This window comes from Salvelinus fontinalis, chromosome 5, assembly GCF_029448725.1.
Source record: "Salvelinus fontinalis isolate EN_2023a chromosome 5, ASM2944872v1, whole genome shotgun sequence".
In the NCBI taxonomy this organism is placed as follows: Eukaryota; Metazoa; Chordata; class Actinopteri; order Salmoniformes; family Salmonidae; genus Salvelinus; species Salvelinus fontinalis.
Window position 1 is genome coordinate 26,742,697 of NC_074669.1, and position 18,895 is coordinate 26,761,591.

At 43.1% G+C, this 18,895-nt stretch overlaps 1 protein-coding gene across 1 annotated transcript in view; it reads right to left on the reverse strand.

The window, feature by feature from the left end:
• LOC129855419 (carboxyl-terminal PDZ ligand of neuronal nitric oxide synthase protein-like) overlaps positions 1 to 18,895 on the reverse strand; it is a 224,346-nt gene that overhangs the window by 66,977 nt on the left and 138,474 nt on the right. The window contains exons 5-6 of the mRNA XM_055923066.1: positions 16,697 to 16,805; positions 9,069 to 9,213 (exon numbers count right to left, since the gene is read on the reverse strand). Coding sequence (XP_055779041.1) covers positions 9,069 to 9,213; positions 16,697 to 16,805 — 254 coding nt within the window. The remainder of the gene's footprint in view (positions 1 to 9,068; positions 9,214 to 16,696; positions 16,806 to 18,895) is intronic.

Below are 18,895 nucleotides of genomic sequence, written 5' to 3' on the forward strand. Positions count from 1 at the left end.
TGAGTAGCAGTGGTCAGGTGTTTTAGCAGCATGAGTACTACAGTCAATGTGTTGATAGAACTTCGGCAGCCTTTTTATCAAATTTGCTTTGTTTAAATCCCCAGCTACAATGAACGCGGCCTCAGGATATGTGGTTTCCAGTGGTATCAGCTTGGGGGGGGGGGGGGGGGGGGGATATACACGGCTGTGACAATAACTGAAGAGAATTCTCATGGGAGATAATAAGGTCAGCATTTGATTGTGAGGTATTCTACGTCGGGTGAACAAAACGACTTGAGTTCTTGTATGTTTTCACAATCACACCACGAGTCATGAAATAATCATGAAACATACACCCCACCCTTAATCCCGGAGAGATATTTATTCCTGTCTGCACCAGGAACTGAGAACCCAACTGGCTGGACGGACCCAACTGGCTGGACTGGCTGGACAGTATATCCCAAGGGAGCCATGTTTCTGGGAAACAGAGTATGTTACAATCCCTAATGTCTCTCTGGAAAGAAATCCTCGCCCTAAGCTCGTCAACTTTATTACCCAGAGACTGAACTTCAGCGAGTAATATACTCGGAAGTGGTGGGAGGTGTGCGCACCTCCTAAGTCGGACTAGAAGGCCCCTCCGAGTACCTCTCCTCCACCGGCAATGTTTTGGGCCAGCCTCTGGAATCAGTTTACTTGCCCAGGGGGGTGCGAACAAAGGATTTGATTCGGGAAAGTCGTATTCCTGGTTGTAATGCTGGTAGTGCTGGAACATTCAGATAGACATATGCTATATAGAACAAACATGCCTCTATGACATGTTGAATAAGGAATAACGTCAGTTCTATTCATGGAATTTCTATCAAATCAAATGTTATTTGTCACATGCTTCGTAAACAACAGGTGTAGACTAACAGTGTAAATGCTTACTTACGGGCCCTTCCCAACAATGGAGAGAGAAAAATAATAGAACAAATTATGATAATACGAGGAATTATATCTGCAACGTTCGAGAACGTTTTGCAATTGAACGTGGCCCTGGTAACATTACCAGTAGCCTATATGCAAACATTTGGGGTCACAGAAAGAAAGGAAAAGGGATACCAAACAATATATTGACTCAATTCCTCTTGCCTGTACTAGGGCTGTTGCGAATACCACTGCCACACCAGAAGTCATGAGTCCTGACCGCAGTGAAATTCCATGTGACCGTTGAGTCACGGTAATCTCCTCTTACGCACTCTGGTCTTGCATTGGTAGTACCTGTTACTAATGGTCTGGTACTCTGGGCTCTATTGTCCCTCTAACCACACTGACATCAATGCAAATGCAATCTAAAATCACATCAAACACTTCGTTTTTAATTTACTGTTTTATATTAAAGTTTATAGATACTGGCACTTTTTGTACATCGAGTCGGTCCTTTTGAGAAAGTATATGTTTTAATCAGAAGATCAGGCTCGAAGACCAGATTGGCACTAAGCAACGTTTGTATATTTCAACTGGCACAGTCCCTCCAAAAGGGGGGATAAGGTCGGAGGTAAACGCCAAATAGATGGTGGAAACCTCATAATTACTCTATGCCTGTTACTGTCCAGAGATGTTTATCAGTGGCCCAGCCCGTGTTCTAGCGATAAATCCATTGGAGCAGCGACATGCTATAATAGAGAGGGTCAGAAGGGAAGGAGCAATGACCCTCTTTCAGGTATGCATAACGAATAGAATCTTTCAGACCTTGATCTTGACAACCAACCTAATCCTCCTGCTTCCATCTTCTGTCCGAGTGCAGTGGGGAGACCAGGAGAGGATGCCGAAGGAGGCCCCGGTCGAGACAGTCTGTTGTGCCAAATGAACATGGAATGGCCCGGGGATAGGGGCAGAGGATTGGAAAGGCAAAACCTTAGTCTGATGCCAGCACGAACCCTGGGTGGAGCTTCACTGCTGGGATTGGACTGCATGGAGTCAACACTCATCTCAAGTGAACAATTTCGGCTGACAGTTCCAACAGATGAAGAGAGGACGAGAGGACTACACATCCTTCATCTCAATGTTAGAAGTCTTCTTCCCAAGATTGAGGAAATTCGCCTACTCTCCAGTAACTGTAAGGTGGGAGTGCTTTGTTTACCGAAACATGGTTAGATGGTTCGATAAATAACGCTGAGATTGAAGTTGTAAATTATGTAGTAATTAAGAAGAGACTGCAATCGCAAAGGCGGGGGAGTTTGTATTTATGTAAGATCAGATAGTGGGTTCAACTATAGATCGGATTTAAGCCATGATGAGATTGAAGCTGTGTGGTTGGACATTTTATTACCAAAATGTAAACCCATTAAAGACGGAAGCTGTTACAGACCAGTACAAGTTTTATGAATTGTTGGAGGAGACTTGCTTCAACTGTACAGATTGAGGTGAATCAGAGGTTGTTACTGGTGATTTTAATACAAATATGCTCTAACAGGGCCATGCTACTTTAAAGCTCTTCAGAAATGTTGTAATCGGTTTGCCTTATACCAGCTGATTTGAGCCCACCAGGGTCTGTCCTTCTACCCAAACCATCATGGACCTTGTGTTGTTGTCAGAAATATATCAAAGTGGGGTTGTACACTATGGGCTCAGTGATCATTACATCATTTAGATCGATGAAGAATTATAGAGCAGATATTTTTGTTAATTGTTTGATCAAATTGGACTGGTCTGCTGTATTGAAATACAATGATAAATTAAGAAATGAGGTCAACATGATGATACAGAATGCCAAGAAAGATTATTTTAATGACAAATAGTTGAAAATAGGAACAATCCGAGTAAATGATGGAACTGTCTGAAGCTGTTAGGTTACAGTAACAGATTAAAGTCCAGACCTCGAAGTCTTAGATTGGACAAGATTACATCAGACAAGATCATAGTTGTAGACAGTCTGAATAGCTATTTTACAACTATAGCTAATACATTAGTTAGCAAGTTATCTTGTCAGTCAGGTTGCTATGGGGAGAGTCATGTCCAGCAGTCTTACTCACAGCAGAGGATTCAAGTAGATGCTTTTCATTTGAAAAGGAGTCTGAGTCAACGGTGCTAAAGAAGCTGAAAGAACTTGACCATTCCAAAGCAATTGGCCTTAAAACTTCTTAATAGGGGGTGCTGTTTTCACTTTGGGAAAAAATCGTGCCCAAATTAAACGGCCTCGTACTCTGTTCTAGATCATACAATATACATATTATTATTACTATTGGATAGATAACAGTCTGAAGTTCTAAAACTGTTTGAATTATATCTGTGAGTAAAACAGAACTCATTTGGCAGCAAACTTCCAAACAGGAAGTGAAAATTCTGAAAGTGGGGCTCTGTGTCAGGGCTTGCCTATTCAATTGCCTTATATTTATGGATCTGTATGCACTTCATACGCCTTCCACTAGATGTCAACAGGCAGTAGAATGTTGAATGGGGTGTCTAGCTTGATGTGAGCCCGAATGAGAGCTTTTGGAGTGACAGGTCCACCCTATTTGCAGTATTCAACTGTGCACCAGGGAACCCCACATTGTCTTCTGAAATGCGTTAGGTATACATGACGAAATGCCCCGGCTCGGACTTTATTGGATACATATGAGAAAAACATCATAAAGATGGATTTTCAACCGAGTTTGACCAGTTTATTCAACGTTTTATTGTGAATTTTGGAATTTTTCGTTCCATGCGCCAAGAGTTCTTGGACATGTGCGCTCCACATGGCTAGTCAAAGTTGCTAATTCGACAGAAGAAATGGACATTCTAAAACAAAACAACGATTTATTGTAAAACTAGGATGCCTTGCACTACATTCTGATGGAAGATCATCAAAGGTAAGAGAATATTTATGTTATTTCGTATTTTTGTGGTATATGTTGGCTCCAACAAGGCGGAGAATTGGTGGGTGCTGTCTCACAATATTGCATGCTGTACTTTGTACTAAAATTATTTAAAAAAAAAAATCTAACACATCGGTTGCATTAAGAACCAGTGAATCTTTCATTTGCTGTACAACATGTATTTTTTAGTAAAGTTTATGATGAGTTTTTTGGTTAGATTACGTGACTGTCCAAAATTTCTCCGGACAATTTGGTGCATTATGGCGACGTATTCACAATGTAAAACCAGGATTTGTAGCTATAAATATGCACATTTTCGAACAAAACATAAATGTATTGTATAACATGATGTTATAAGACTGTCATCTGATGAAGTTGTTCAAAGGTTAGTGATTAATTTTATCTCTATTTGTGGGTTTTGTGAAAACTATGTTAGCGGTGAAAAAATGGCGTTGTGTGTTTGGCTATTGTGGTGAGCTAATATAAATATGTATTGTGTTTTCGCTGTAAAACATTTTAAAAATCGGAAATGATGGCTGGATTCACAAGATGTTTATCTTTCATTTGCTGTATTGGACTTGTGATTTCATGATATGTATATGCTATTATTTACTTGTGGCGCTATGCTAGGCTATGCTAGTCAGCTTTTCTGATGAGGAGGATCCCGGATCCGGGAGGGTGATTAAGTAGAGGTTAACAACATTCCTGACAGATTTATAAGGGATGCTGCAGTAGTTATCACCCCCTGTATAACATTGTAAATATGTCTATTGAACTAGGGTGTTTTCCCAGTGGACTAAAACTTGCAAGGGTCATTCCTTTATATAAAAATGTGAATAAGTTAGATCATGGAAACTATCGGCCTGTCTCAATCCTGTATGTTTTATCGAAGGTCATGGAAAAGATTATGTTCGAGCAGATTGACAGTTGTATTTCCTTACACGAGTGCCAATCTGTCTTTAGGAAATCCCATTCCACCGTCACTTGCCTACAATATCTAACTGACCACATAAGGAAGGAAGTAGACGTAGGGTAATTTTGTTAGATCTCCAATAGGTGTTTGATACAGTGGATCATGAGATTCTGTTAAACAAACTAAGATCCATGGGCTTTAACAACGTAGCAGTAAAATGGGTTAGCAGTTAATTGCAAGGAAGAACACAGATGGTAGATGTGGATGGGACCCTATCTAAACCCAAAATATTGAACTGCGGGGTACCCCAAGGGAGTGTACTGGGTCCACTTTTCTTTCTATTGTATATACACTGCTCAAAAAAATAAAGGGAACACTTAAACAACACAATGTAACTCCAAGTCAATCACACTTCTGTGAAATCAAACTGTCCACTTAGGAAGCAACACTGACTGACAATACATTTCACATGCTGTTGTGCAAATGGAATAGACAAAAGGTGGAAATTATAGGCAATTAGCAAGACACCCCCCAAAACAGGAGTGATTCTGCAGGTGGTGACCACAGACCACTTCTCAGTTCCTATGCTTCCTGGCTGATGTTTTGGTCACTTTTGAATGCTGGCGGTGCTCTCACTCTAGTGGTAGCATGAGACAGAGTCTACAACCCACACAAGTGGCTCAGGTAGTGCAGTTCATCCAGGATGGCACATCAATGCGAACTGTGGCAAAAAGGTTTGCTGTGTCTGTCAGCGTAGTGTCCAGAGCATGCAGGCGCTACCAGGAGACAGGCCAGTACATCAGGAGACGTAGAGGAGGCCGTAGGAGGGCAACAACCCAGCAGCAGGACCGCTACCTCCGCCTTTGTGCAAGGAGGTGCACTGCCAGAGCCCTGCAAAATGACCTCCAGCAGGCCACAAATGTGCATGTGTCAGCATATGGTCTCACAAGGGGTCTGAGGATCTCATCTCGGTACCTAATGACAGCCAGGTTACCTCTGGCGAGCACATGGAGGGCTGTGCGGCCCCACAAAGAAATGCCACCCCACACCATGACTGACCCATCGCCAAACCGGTCATGCTGGAGGATGTTAATCAGAGAGGCAACAAATAGAGCAAAGATAACCCTGAAGAAGCTGCAAAGCTCCACAGCGGAGATTGGAGTATCTGTCCATAGGACCACTTTAAGCCGTACACTCCATAGAGCTGGGCTTTACGGAAGAGTGGCCAGAAAAAAAGCTATTGCTTAAAGAAAGAAATTTGAAAACATGTGGGAGACTCCCAAAAGCATGTGGGAGACTCCCCAAACATATGGAAGAAGGTACTCTGGTCAGATGAGATTAAAATTGAGCTTTTTGGCCATCAAGGAAAGCGCTTTGTCTGGCACAAACCCAACATCTCTCATCACTCCGAGAACACAATCTCCATAGTGAAGCATGGTGGTGGCAGCATCATGCTGTGGGGTTGCTTTTCATCGGCAGGGACTGGGAAACTGGTCAGAATTGAAGGAATGATGGATGGCGCTAAATAAAGGGAATTTCTTGAGGGGAACCAATTTTCAGTCTTCCAGAGATTTGAGACTGGGACGGAGGTTCATCATCCAGCAGGACAATGACCCTAAGCATACTGCTAAAGCAACACTCGAGTGGTTTGAGGGGAAACATTTAAATGTCTTGGAATGGCCTAGTCAAAGCCCAGACCTCAATCCAATTGAGAATCTGTGGTATGACTTAAATATTGCTGTACACCAGCGGAACCCATCCTACTTGAAGGAGCTGGAGCAGTTTTGCCTTGAAGAATGGGGGAAAAAATCCCAGTGGCTAGATGTGCCAAGCTAATAGAGACATATCCCAAGAGACTTGCAGCTGTAATTGCTGCAAAGGGTGGCTCTTTGGGGGGGGGGGGGGGGGGGGTGAGTAGTTATGCACGCTCAAGTTCTATTTTTTTTGTCTTATTTCTTGTTTGTTTCACAATAAAACATATTTTACATCTTCAAAGTGGTAGGCATGTTGTGTACCCCCCAAAAATATATTTTAATTCCAGGTTGTAAGACAACAAAATAGGAAAAAGGCCAACGGGGGGTGAATACTTTCGCAAGCCACTGTAGCCTGTCTTCTCTTGAGAGCCAGGTGTGACTTCGGCGGCCCTTCTCAATAGCACGGCTATGCTCACTCAGTCTGTACATAGTCAAAGATTTCCTTATTTTTGGGTCAGTCATAGTAGTCATGTATTCTGCCACTGTGTACTCTCTATTTAGGGCTAAATAGAATTCTAGGTTGCTCAGTTGTTTTGTAAATTCTTTCCAATTTGTCAAATAATTGTCTCTTTGTTTTCTCATGATTTGGTTGGGCCTAATTGTGTTGCTGCCCTGGAACTCTGTGTGTTTTTGAACAGAGCCCCAGGACGAGCTTGCTTAGGGGGCTCTACTCCAGGTTAATTTCTCTGTAGGTGATGGCTTTGTTATGGAAGGTTTGGGAATCACTTCCTTTTAGGTGGTTGTAGAATTTACTGTCTCTTTTCTGGATTTTGATAATTAGCGGGTATTGGCCTAATTCTGCTTTGCATGCATTATTTGGTGTTTTATGTTGTACACTGGGGATATTTTTGCATAATTCTGCATGCAGAGTCTCAATTTGGTGTTTGTCCCATTTTGTGAATTCTTGGTTGGTGAGCGGACCCCAGATCTCACAACCATAAAGAGCAATGGGTTCTATAACTGATTCAAGTATTTTTTAGCCAGATCCTAATTAGTGTGTCGAATTTTACATTTGTTTTGATGACATAGAAGGCCCTTCTTGCCTTGTCTCTCAGATTGTTCACAGCTTTGTGGAAGTTACCTGCGGTGCTGATGTTTAGGCCGAGGTAGGTATATTTTTTTGTTTACTCTTGGAACACCATTATTTTTGTCTTACTGAGATTTACTGTAAAGGGCCAGGTCTAACAGAATCTGTGCCGAAGATCTAGGTGCTGCTGTAGGCCCTCCTTGGTTGGGGACAGAGGCACGAGATCATCAGTAAACAGTAGACATTTGACTTCAGATTCTGGTAGGGTGAGGCCGGATGCTGCAGACTGTTCTAGTGCGCTTGCCAATTCATTGTTATATTTGTTGAAGGGAGTGGGGCCAATTTTAACCGCACACTTGTTGTTTGTGTACATGGAATTTATAATGTCATATGTTTTTTCCCCAACACCACTTTCCATTAATTTGTATAGCAGACCCTCATGCCAAATTGAGTCTAAAGCTTTTTTGAAATCAACAAAGCATGAGAAGACTTTACCTTTGTTTTGGTTTGTTAGTTTATCAATTAGGGTGTGCAGGGTGACTTTGGTTAAAAGTTAATTTGACATTTGCTCAGTACATTGTTTTCACTGAGGAAATGTACGAGTCTCCTGTTAATGATAACGCAGAGAATTTTCCCAAGGTTGCTGTTGACGCATATCCCACAGTAGTTATTGGGGTCAAATTTGTCTCCACTTTTATGGATTGGGGTGATCAGTCCTTGGTTCCAAATATTTGGGAAGATGCCAGAGCTAAGGATGATGTTAAAGAGTTTAAGTATAGCCAATTGGAATTTGTGGTCTGTATATTTTATCCTTTCATTTAGGATACCATCAACCCCACAGGCCTTTTTGGGTTGGAGGGTTTATATTTTGTCCTGTAGTTCATTCAATGTAATTGGAGAATCCAGTGGGTAGTCTTTAATAGCTGATTATAAGATTTGTATTTGATCTCTACCTCTCTCTCTCTCTCTGGCTCTGTCTCTGTGTGTGTGTCTCACTCTTCTTGTGAGTGTATGTTTGTTTTGTATGTAATGTTAATTATGCAGAAAAATATGTTGGCAGGACAAGGTAAGTATGTTTGTGCACATGGAAGTCAGTGATTTATGTTTACTATATGTTAATGAGGCAATATAAATGTGATGTGACTAAAATGTGACTAAAAATGTGACAAAAAAATGAAAGGGCATTTGACTAAAATGGCCCACTGTTTGTCATTTTGTCAATAACTAGACTAAATCATTATTCAATTGACAAAAATGTGACTAAGACTTAATTATATTTTAGTCAAAATTACTAAGACTAGACCATCTAAAAAAGAGTCAAACTTAACACTGGTGTGTATAGGAGAGTGGCGCATGGATGCTGTGGGCTCATCTGCATATGAAAGGGCCCTGTAGTTACTGGAGCCAGAGTCATCCCACCACTATTCTGTTCTGTTCCACAGCCACAGTCTCTGTATTAGACTGACTCATCTGTGACACTATCCTCTCAAATGGCATCTTACACTCAATCAGGAATGTGTTTGTGTGTGTGGGATGTTGTGTGTGTGTGTATGCACCTGAGAGTGTGGACTCCTCGTTGCAGGTCTTGTCGCTGTCTGCGTCCTCCTGTCCATCTGCGTTCTGGTGTGTGTGTTGCAAGCTGAGTTTGTGACACACCTCGAACGCTTGGCCCACCGTCCGCACAATACGCATGGCCTGGGACTGGAGAGAGGAGGAGTTGGGAGAGAGAAAGACAGAGAGAGAGAACATGACAATATAAAATCCATGTACACAAACAACAAGTGCGCAGTCAAAATTGGCAAAAAACATTAAAATACATTTCCACAGGTCAGTGGGGTGAGACAGGGATGCAGCTCGATCCCCACTCTCTTGAACATATACATCAACAAATTGGCTAGGGCACTAGAACAGTCTGCAGCACCCGGCCTCACACTGCCAGAATCTGAAGTCAAATATCTACTGTTTGCTGATGATCTGGTGCTTCTGTCCCCAACCAAGGAGGGCCTACAAGCAGCACCTAGATATTCTGCACAGATTCTGTCAGACCTGGGCCTTGACAGTAAATCTTAGTAATACAAAAATAATGGTGTTCCAAAAAAGGTCCAGTGGCCAGGACCACAAATACAAATTCCATCTAGAAATCGATGCCCTATAGCACACAAAAAACTATACATACTGTACCTCGGCCTAAACATCAGCACCATAGGTAACTTCCACAAAGCTGTGAACGTAAAATGTAAAACACCAAATAATGCATGCAGAGCAGAATTAGGCAGATACCAGCTAATTATTAAAATCCAGAAAAGAGACGTTAAATTCTACTACCGTCTAAAAGGAAGCGATTCCCAAACTTTCCATAACAAAGCCATCACCTACAGCGAGATTAACCTAGAGAAGATTCACCTAAGCAAGCTGGCCCTGGGGCTCTGTTCACAAACACAAACAGACCCACAGAGACCCAGGACAGCAACAGCAACGCAATTAGACCCAACCAAATCATGAGAAAACAAAAAGATAATTACTTGACAGAGTGGAAAGAATATACCAAAAAAACAGAGCAAACTGGAACGCTATTTTGCCCTTAACTGACTGACCCAAAATTAAGGAAAGCTTTGACTATATCCAGACTCAGTGAGCATAGCCTTGCTATGGAGTCGGGCCACCGTAGGCAGACCTGGCTCTCAAGAGAAGACAGGCTATGTGCACACTGCCCAAAAAATGAGCTGAGCAGCTTTTCAGTTTGTCGATATAGGACTTGTTTTACTGTGGTTATAGATACTTTTGTACCTGTTTCCGCCAGCATCTTCACAAGGTCCTTTGCTGTTGTTCTGGGATTGATTTGCACTTTTCGCACCAAAGCATGTTCATCTCTAGCAGATAGAATGCGTCTCCTTCCTGAGCAGTATGACAGCTGCGTGGTCCCATGGTGTTTATACTTGCGTACTATTGGTTGTACAGATGAATGTGGTACCTTCAGGCGTTTGGAAATTGCTTCCAAGGATGAATCAGACTTGTGGAGGTCTACAATTTATTTTCTGAGGTCTTGGCTGATTTCTTTAGATTTTCCCATGATGTCAAGCAAAGAGGCACTGAGTTTGAAGGTAGGCATTGAAAGACATCCACAGGTACACCTCCAATTGACTCAAATGATGTCAATTAGCCTATCAGAAACTCTAAAGCTATGACATCATTTTCTGGTATGTTCCAAGCTGTTTAAAGGCACAGTCAACTTAGTGTATGTAAACTTCTGACCCACTGGAATTGTGATACAGTGGATTATAAGTGAAATAATCTCTCTGTAAACAATTGTTGGAAAAATGACTTGTGTCATGCACCAAGTAGATGTCCTACCCGACTTGCCAAAACTATAGTTTATTAACCAGAAATTTGTGGAGTGGTTGAAAAACGAGTTTCAATGACTCCAATCTAAGTATATGTAAACTTCTGACTTCAACTGTATAAAAACTGTACATCACTGGGGCCTGCCATCCAGGACAAGTTTCCTGCCATCCAGGACTTATAAACTAGGCGGTGTCAGAGGAAAGCCCAAAAAATGGTCAAGACTCCAGTTACCCAAGTCATAGACTGTTCTCTCTGGTACCGCACTTGCAAGCAGTACCGGAGCGCCAAGTCTAGGAACAAAAGGCTCCTTAACAGCTTCTACCCACAAGCCATAAGACTGCTGAACAATTCATCAAATGGCTACCCAGACAACTTACATTGACCCCTCCCCCCCTTGTTTTTACACTGCTGCTACTCGCTGTTTATTATCTATGCAGTCACTTTACAAATTACCTCGACTGACCTGTACCCCCACACATTGACTCGGTACCGGTAACACCCGGAATATAGCATCGTTATTGTTATTTTATTGTGTTACTTTTTATAATTGTTTTACTTTAGTTTATTTGGTAAATATTTTCTTAACTCTTCTTCAACTGCATTGTTGGTTAAGGGCTTGTAAGTAAGCATTTCACTGTAAGGTCTACACCTGTTGTATTCGGCGCATGTGACAAATACATTTTGATTTTTAATTTGATTTGTGTGTGTGTAGCCTGACAGTAATGACTCAGCTCTCTTTTCAGGCCAAGTAGAGAAAGAGAGTACATTTCCATTCATACAATGCCTAGCGCACGCAGACACACACAGTTAAATTGCAGGAGCAGCACTAGCATTGCTTGCATCGTTAGCCTTTTTAGAAACCTTAGCCTAGATAAAGGACCAGCATTGGAACAGCACCTTAACGTTAAAGTGTCATAATGACTCTCGCTGTCTATCTAACTGCAGAGCCTTTGTTCTGTTTCCCTCCAATTCAGCCTGTCAATTAACAGCCATTATGGCTCGACAGTTGTCCAGAAAGTCATTAACACAGACAGGGCTGGGGTGCAACTGTGACTGTTCTGCACAATAACAAGGGGAACGACTGAGGAAAATGCATTACATTTGGAGGATTTTTCTCAGCCCTCATCCTCTTCTAGTGTTCTATGAGTCTTTGAGGATAAATGAATAAATAAGTCATGTAGGCTCACATCATTGATTTGGAACTTAAACAGATTGGTCAGTATTTGCATGGGGTCAAATAGAATCTGTGTTAGCCAACCGCTGGCTCAGTCTTTTAATTGTTTTATTTAACCTTTATTTAACCAGGTAGGCCAGTTGAGAACAAGTTCTCATTTACAACTGCGACCTGGCCAAGATAAAGCAATGCAGTGCGACAAAAACAACAACACAGAGTTATACATAAACAAACGTAGTCAATAACACAATAGTAAAGAAAAATCGAAAAATCTATGTACAGTGTGTGCAAATGTAGAAGAGTAGAGAGGTAGGCAATAAATAGGCCATAGAGGCGAAATAATTAAAATTTAGCATTAATACTGGAGTGGTAGATGTGCAAGTGCATCCATCACGCAGTCTCCTGGGTGAGTGATGGATGCCCAAAGTTATACCTCTTGGCCCATGCCAGCGCACTGTGTCTGAAATTGGCAGAGAGAGTGGCAACTGGCAATTGATGGGAGGGATATCACACAAACAAACACACGCGGCGCACACACACGCGGCGCACACACACACACACACACACACACACACACACACACACACACACACACACACACACACACACACACACACACACACACACACACACACACACACACGCACACACACACACACACACACACGGCAGTCTCCCCTTGGTCCAGGCCTCTGGTCTCTAATGGGTATTCCCTGCAGGTCTCCCCCTCAATTAACTGTCTGTGATGGAGACAGCCTCGTTAATTACAGTGTGATGAAGACACAACCATTATGAAACCAGGATGGCGCCGGAAGAGATGGCTGCTGTTTTACGGGTTCCCAACCAATTGTACGTGTTTTTTTGCGTTATTTGTAACTTATTTTGTACATAATGTTTCTGAAATGTCTCTTATGACCGAAAAGAGCTTCTGGATATCAGGACAGTGATTACTCACCTCGTACTGGACAAACATTTTTTCTTTAACGAGTCAGACGCGAAGGATTTACTTCAGAAACCCGACAAGGCCAAAAATCCCTGTCATTCACATGGTTTAGAGACAGAGATATCGGGGATGTAGGTCGGGGTGCCTTGAAAGGATCCAAAGGCAAGTGAGTAATCCCCCTCTACCATCAGTCCTATTAGCCAATGTGCAATCATTGGACAACAAAATGTATGAGCTCCGATCAAGACTATTCTACCAACGGGACATTAAAAACTGTAATATCTTATGTTTCACCGAGTCATGGCTGAATGACGACATGAATAACATAAAGCTGGCTGGGTTTTTGGTCCATTGGCAGGATAGAACAGCTGCCTCCGGTAAGACAAGGTGTGGCGGTCTCTCTCTATTTGTAAATAACAACTGGTGCACTATATCTAATTTTAAGGAAGTCTTGAGGTTTTGCTTGCCTGAGGTAGAGTATCTCATGATAAGCTGTAGACCACACTATTTACCAAGAGAGATTTCATCTATATTTCTCGTAGCTGTCTATTTACCACCACATGATAATGGCGTCGGAGGGGAGGGCTGTCGTCTTATCGGCTCTTAACCAACCACGCTATTTTGTTTGTTTTTTCGCGTTGTTTGTGACTTGTTTTGTACAATATGTTGCTGCTACCGTCTCTTATGACTGAAAAGAGCTTCTGGACATCAGAACAGGGATTACTCACCTCAAATTGAATGAGGAGGAGTTCTTCTTCAATGAGTCGAACGTGAGGGATATACTACAGACACCTGACCAGGCCCAGATTCCTGTGATTCGCTGGAAAATGAAACATAGATTTCGCGGAAAGAGATCAGGATGCCTTATGAGGATCAGGAGACGAGTGTCTAATCTAATCTTGCTTTCTATTCTACTAGCTAATGTTCAATCACTGGAAAATAAATGGGACGAACTGAAAGCACGAATATCCTACCAACGGGACATTAAAAATGGTAATATCTTATGTTTCACAGAGTCGTGGCTGAATGACGTTAAGAACATACAGCTGGCGGGTTATACAATCTACCGGCAAGACAGAACATCAGCCTCTGGTAAGACATGGGATGGGGGCCTATGCATATTTGTAAACAATAGCTGGTGCACAATATCTAAGGAAGCCTCAAGATTTTGCTCGCCTGATGTAGAGTATCTCATGATAAGCTGTAGACCACACTATCTACGTAGCGAGTTTTCATTTGTATTTTTCGTAGCTGTCTACATACCACCACAGACAGAGGCTGGCACTAAAACCACACTCAATGAGCTGTATTCCGCCATAAGCAAACAGGAAAATACTCATCCAGAGGTGATGCTCCTAGTGGCCTGGGACTAATGCAATACCATAATTCTATCTTGATTCCTGCTTACAAGCAAATATTAAAGCAGGAAGTACCAGTGACTCGGTCTATAAAAAGTGGTCAGATGAAGCAGATGCTGAACTACGGGACTGTTTTGCTATCACAGACTGGAACATGTTCCGGGATTCTTCCTATGGCATTGAGGAGTACACCACATCAGTCACTGGCTTTATCAATAAGTGCATCGACGACGTCGACACACAGTGACTGTACGTACATACTCCAACCAGGAGCCATGGATTACAGGCAACATTCGCAGTGAGCTAAAGGGTAGAGCTGCCATATTCAAGGAGCGGGACTCTAACCCGTAAGCTAATAAGAAATCCCGCTGTGCCCTCCGATGAATCATCAAACAGGCAAAACTCAATACAGGACTAAGATCGAATCGAACTACACCGGCTCCGGTGTTACAGACTACAAAGAGAAGCACAGCCGAGAGCTGCCCAGTGACACAAGCCTACCATTCGAGCTAAATAACTTCTATGCTCGCTTCGAGGCAAGTAACACTGAAACATACATGAGAGAATCAGCTGTTCCGGATTACTGTGTGATTACGCTCGCCGCAGCCGATGTGAGTAAGACCTTTTAACAGGTCAACAAGGCCAGACAGATTACCAGGACGTGAACTCCGCGCATGCGCTAACCAACTAGCAAGTGTCTTCACCAACATTTTCACCCTCTCCCTGTCTTAGTCTGTAATACTAACATGTTTCAAGCAGACCACCATAGTCCCTGTGCCCAAGAACAATAAGGTAACCTGCCTAAATGACTACCGACCTGTAGCACTCACGTCTGTAGCCATGAAATGCTTTGAAAGGGCTGGTCATGGCTCACATCAACATCATCATCCCAGAAACCCTATACCCACTCCAATTTGCATACCACCCCAACAGATCCACAGATGATGCAATCTCTATTGCACTCCACAATGCCCTTTCCCACCTGGACAAAAGGAGCACCTATGTGAGAAGACAGCTAGAGAGGAGGGAGGGAAGAGGAATGGAGGACGAGAGAGGGAGGGAGAATGACAGAATTAGGGATAGGGAGCAAAGGTGGAGAGGGAGTGTGTCTGTGTAAAATGGACAGATAAAGCAATGGAAATTCTCTTTTTATGGATTTACGATTTCAATGGTTCTGCCATGCCATTTGACTTGTGGTGTGTGGCTTTGTCCACTGTACATCTGTGAATTCCTTTAAGAGATAAATAACTTTAACTTCAGCTTGAAACCAAAAGTACTCCCTATTCGCTCTGTCTCTCTCTTACCCACATAATGGTTCTATGACTCATTACAGCATAGCTGTTAGTGTGGCTGGGTAGAGGTATGTAGTGTGCGTGTACTGGGAGGTTTTAATATGGCAGGATACTGTTTAATACGTGTTTTGGTACAGTACAGCCATGGGCCTGCAGCACTTTATTACTGACACCCTCCAATGCACATTGCTTTGTGTCTCTCCATGCTAGAGTGACTGTGGATTAGAACACACACTTTCGCTCTCTCCATCTCTCTTACACAAGCACGCAAGCAGGCAGGCACACATGTGCGCACACGTACGCACACACACACACACCTACACACGCGCTCAGGAAAAGTGCTTTCCATCTCAATGGCCTCGGGCCAGAGCTGCCCAAGTGAATGTCAGTGTATTTCACTCCCCGATCTCCCAGGACTAAGGCTTTGTGTGTGTGTGTGCGCGCGGCATAGTTGATAAGGGGAGGGAGCATGTGAGAGGGTTGTACAGGGCTGCTGCTATAGCCCCGTACAAAATGCACTCACACAACTGTCCCATGGACCTGCAAGCTATGCTCCACCCACCATATAACAGACGCCGCACTACCCGCCTATGCACAGCCATGGCAGACCATGCTCTCACATATATAGTCACTAGAACACGCTCCCTGGACAGAAACGTCCTAAAACTGCTGTCCGTATATGGAATAAACTTCCAGAGCACGTTATCGGTGACATCACAGTGGTCTTCAGGCCGTCAAATGTCGAGTGCATAGACACCTCCTGACCACACCACCATCCTGAAACACGAACCCGCTGACCACTTCCCACTGACCGCTGAGCTGCAGTGAACCATATGATAGGGCGACTGGATTTGACTTCATACTTGATTTGGCTATTGTTCACAATTCCAACCAATAATTAAAACAAATTCAAATAAAGAGCTGGAGAGAAAGAGGGAGTGTGAATTTCTTTGCTACATTTAGCAATCATGACTGGACATGGCTCAGTCATGTAAATGGTACCGTGTAAAACATTATCATGCAAAAGAGGAAAGAGAGAGAGAGCAAAAAGAGATAACGTGCGTGTCTATCTCACCTTCTTCTTGGACTTGAAGACGTTACAGCGGAAGACGTTATTCTGTCCATCTCTGGCAATGTAGCTGAAGATCTTCAGGTCCTGGGAGTCATGAGATACATAGAAGATCCTTCAGGACAGAACCAGAGGAAATAGGTAAACAACCAAAAGGTACCATAGTGCTGAACCCTAACTTAAAATATGTTTGTGTTACTCAACCTCTCACGTAAATCTCCCATTTACATCAATGGAAGACGAGCAATCACAAATTAGCTATCACAGCTTTTACAGAATAACTAGAGTACCAAACAAGTGTAATATAATTGTGTTGAATTGAGACTAGAGGCTGCTTACATCATGACATTTACACTATATATACAAAAGTATGTGGACACCCTTTCTAATTAGTGGAACCCTGAAATTTCATCCACACTTCTTGCTGAGCACACAGCCATGCGATCACCATAGACAAATATTGGCAGTAGAATGGCCTTACTGAAGAGCTCAGTGATTTTCAATGTGGCAATGTCATTGGATACCACCTTTCCAACAAGTCAGTTCATCACATTTCTGCCCTGCTAGAGCTGTACCGGTCAACTGTAAGTGCTGTTATTGTGAAGTGGAAATGTCTAGGAGCAACAACGGCTCAGCCGCAAAGTGGTAGGCCACACAAGCTCACAGAACAGGACCGCTGAAGCGCACAGCGCGTAAAAATTGTCTGTCCTCGGTTGCAACACTCACTACCTCTGAAGTGGTGAATCACGCTTCATCTGGCAGTCCGACGGACAAATCTGGGCTTGGCGGATGCCAGGAGTACGCTACCTGCCGCAATGCATAGTGTGAACTGTAAAGTTTGGTGGAGGAGGAATAATGGTCTGAGGCTGTTTTCATGGTTCGGGCTAGGCCCCTTAGTTCCAGTGAAGGGAAATCTTAACGCTACAGCATACAATGACATTCTAGACGATTCTGTGCTTCCAACATTGTGGCAACAGTTTGGGGAAGGCCCTTTCCTGTTTCAGCATGACAATGCCCTCGTGCACAAAGCATACAGACATGGTTTGCTGAGATCAGTCTGGAAGAACTTCACTGACCTGCACAGAGCCCTGACCTCAACCCCATCGAACACCTTTGGGATGAATTGGAAAGCCGACTGCGAGCCAGGCCTAGTCGCACAACATCAGTGCCTGACCTCACTAATGCTCTTGTGGCTGAATTGAAGCAAGTTCCAATATCTAGTGGAAAGCTTTCCCAGAAAAGGCTGTTATAGCAGCAGTGGGAGGACCAACTCCATATTAATGCCTATGATCTGGGAATGAGATATTCAACGAGAAGGTGTCCACATACTTTTGGTCATGTAGTGTATCTGTCTGATTCAACAACGACAGCCCAGTCAGACAGTCCCGTTCTCTGCTTCTTTCCTTAATTGCTCTTTAAATGCTAAACGTCAATGAGCCCGGGGTAGAAGACATCACACACACATTATCACACACACGAACACACACAAACACACATACACCCCTTCCAGACAAATCAGAGGACAACTCCCACTGTGAGAGAAACTAAGCACAACCTTTCAGAACTGTGTATGTCATGCCAGGGGCCTTGCTGATATCCCCTAACTTCTTGGTGGCTCCAGTTTGTTATTTCCCTGTCTGCACTTCACTATGCCTCACCATGCCAACAGTGATGTAGGTCCTAATGTGGTGATTAGCACAGAGAGTGCAGCAAAGACCAGGACAGCCAAAGCTATCCGGGATGACTCACACAAACACACACACACACACACATACACACACACACACACACACACACACACACACACACACACACACACACACACACACACACACACACACACACACACACACACACACACACACACACACACACACACACACACACACACACACACACACACACACACACACACACACACACACACACAGGCTTGGGCGGTATACCGTATACCGGGGTACTTGGAAATAGCCACGGGATGTTTTTTTAATATCGTCCATACCGTTGAAACTATGTGTATGTAAATGTGAATCATTGTAGCTACTTTCTAAGTAAATAGCTGCAATCAACTTGTGCAATACGTTAGGAGATAAAGCAGATCTCGTTCTTCATTTCATCTGTTCCCTTATTTTTCATTATGAAGCTTACCGGTAGTCCCCAATCACATGGTGTTTGATTACAAGCACACAACGAAGAAAGAATGGA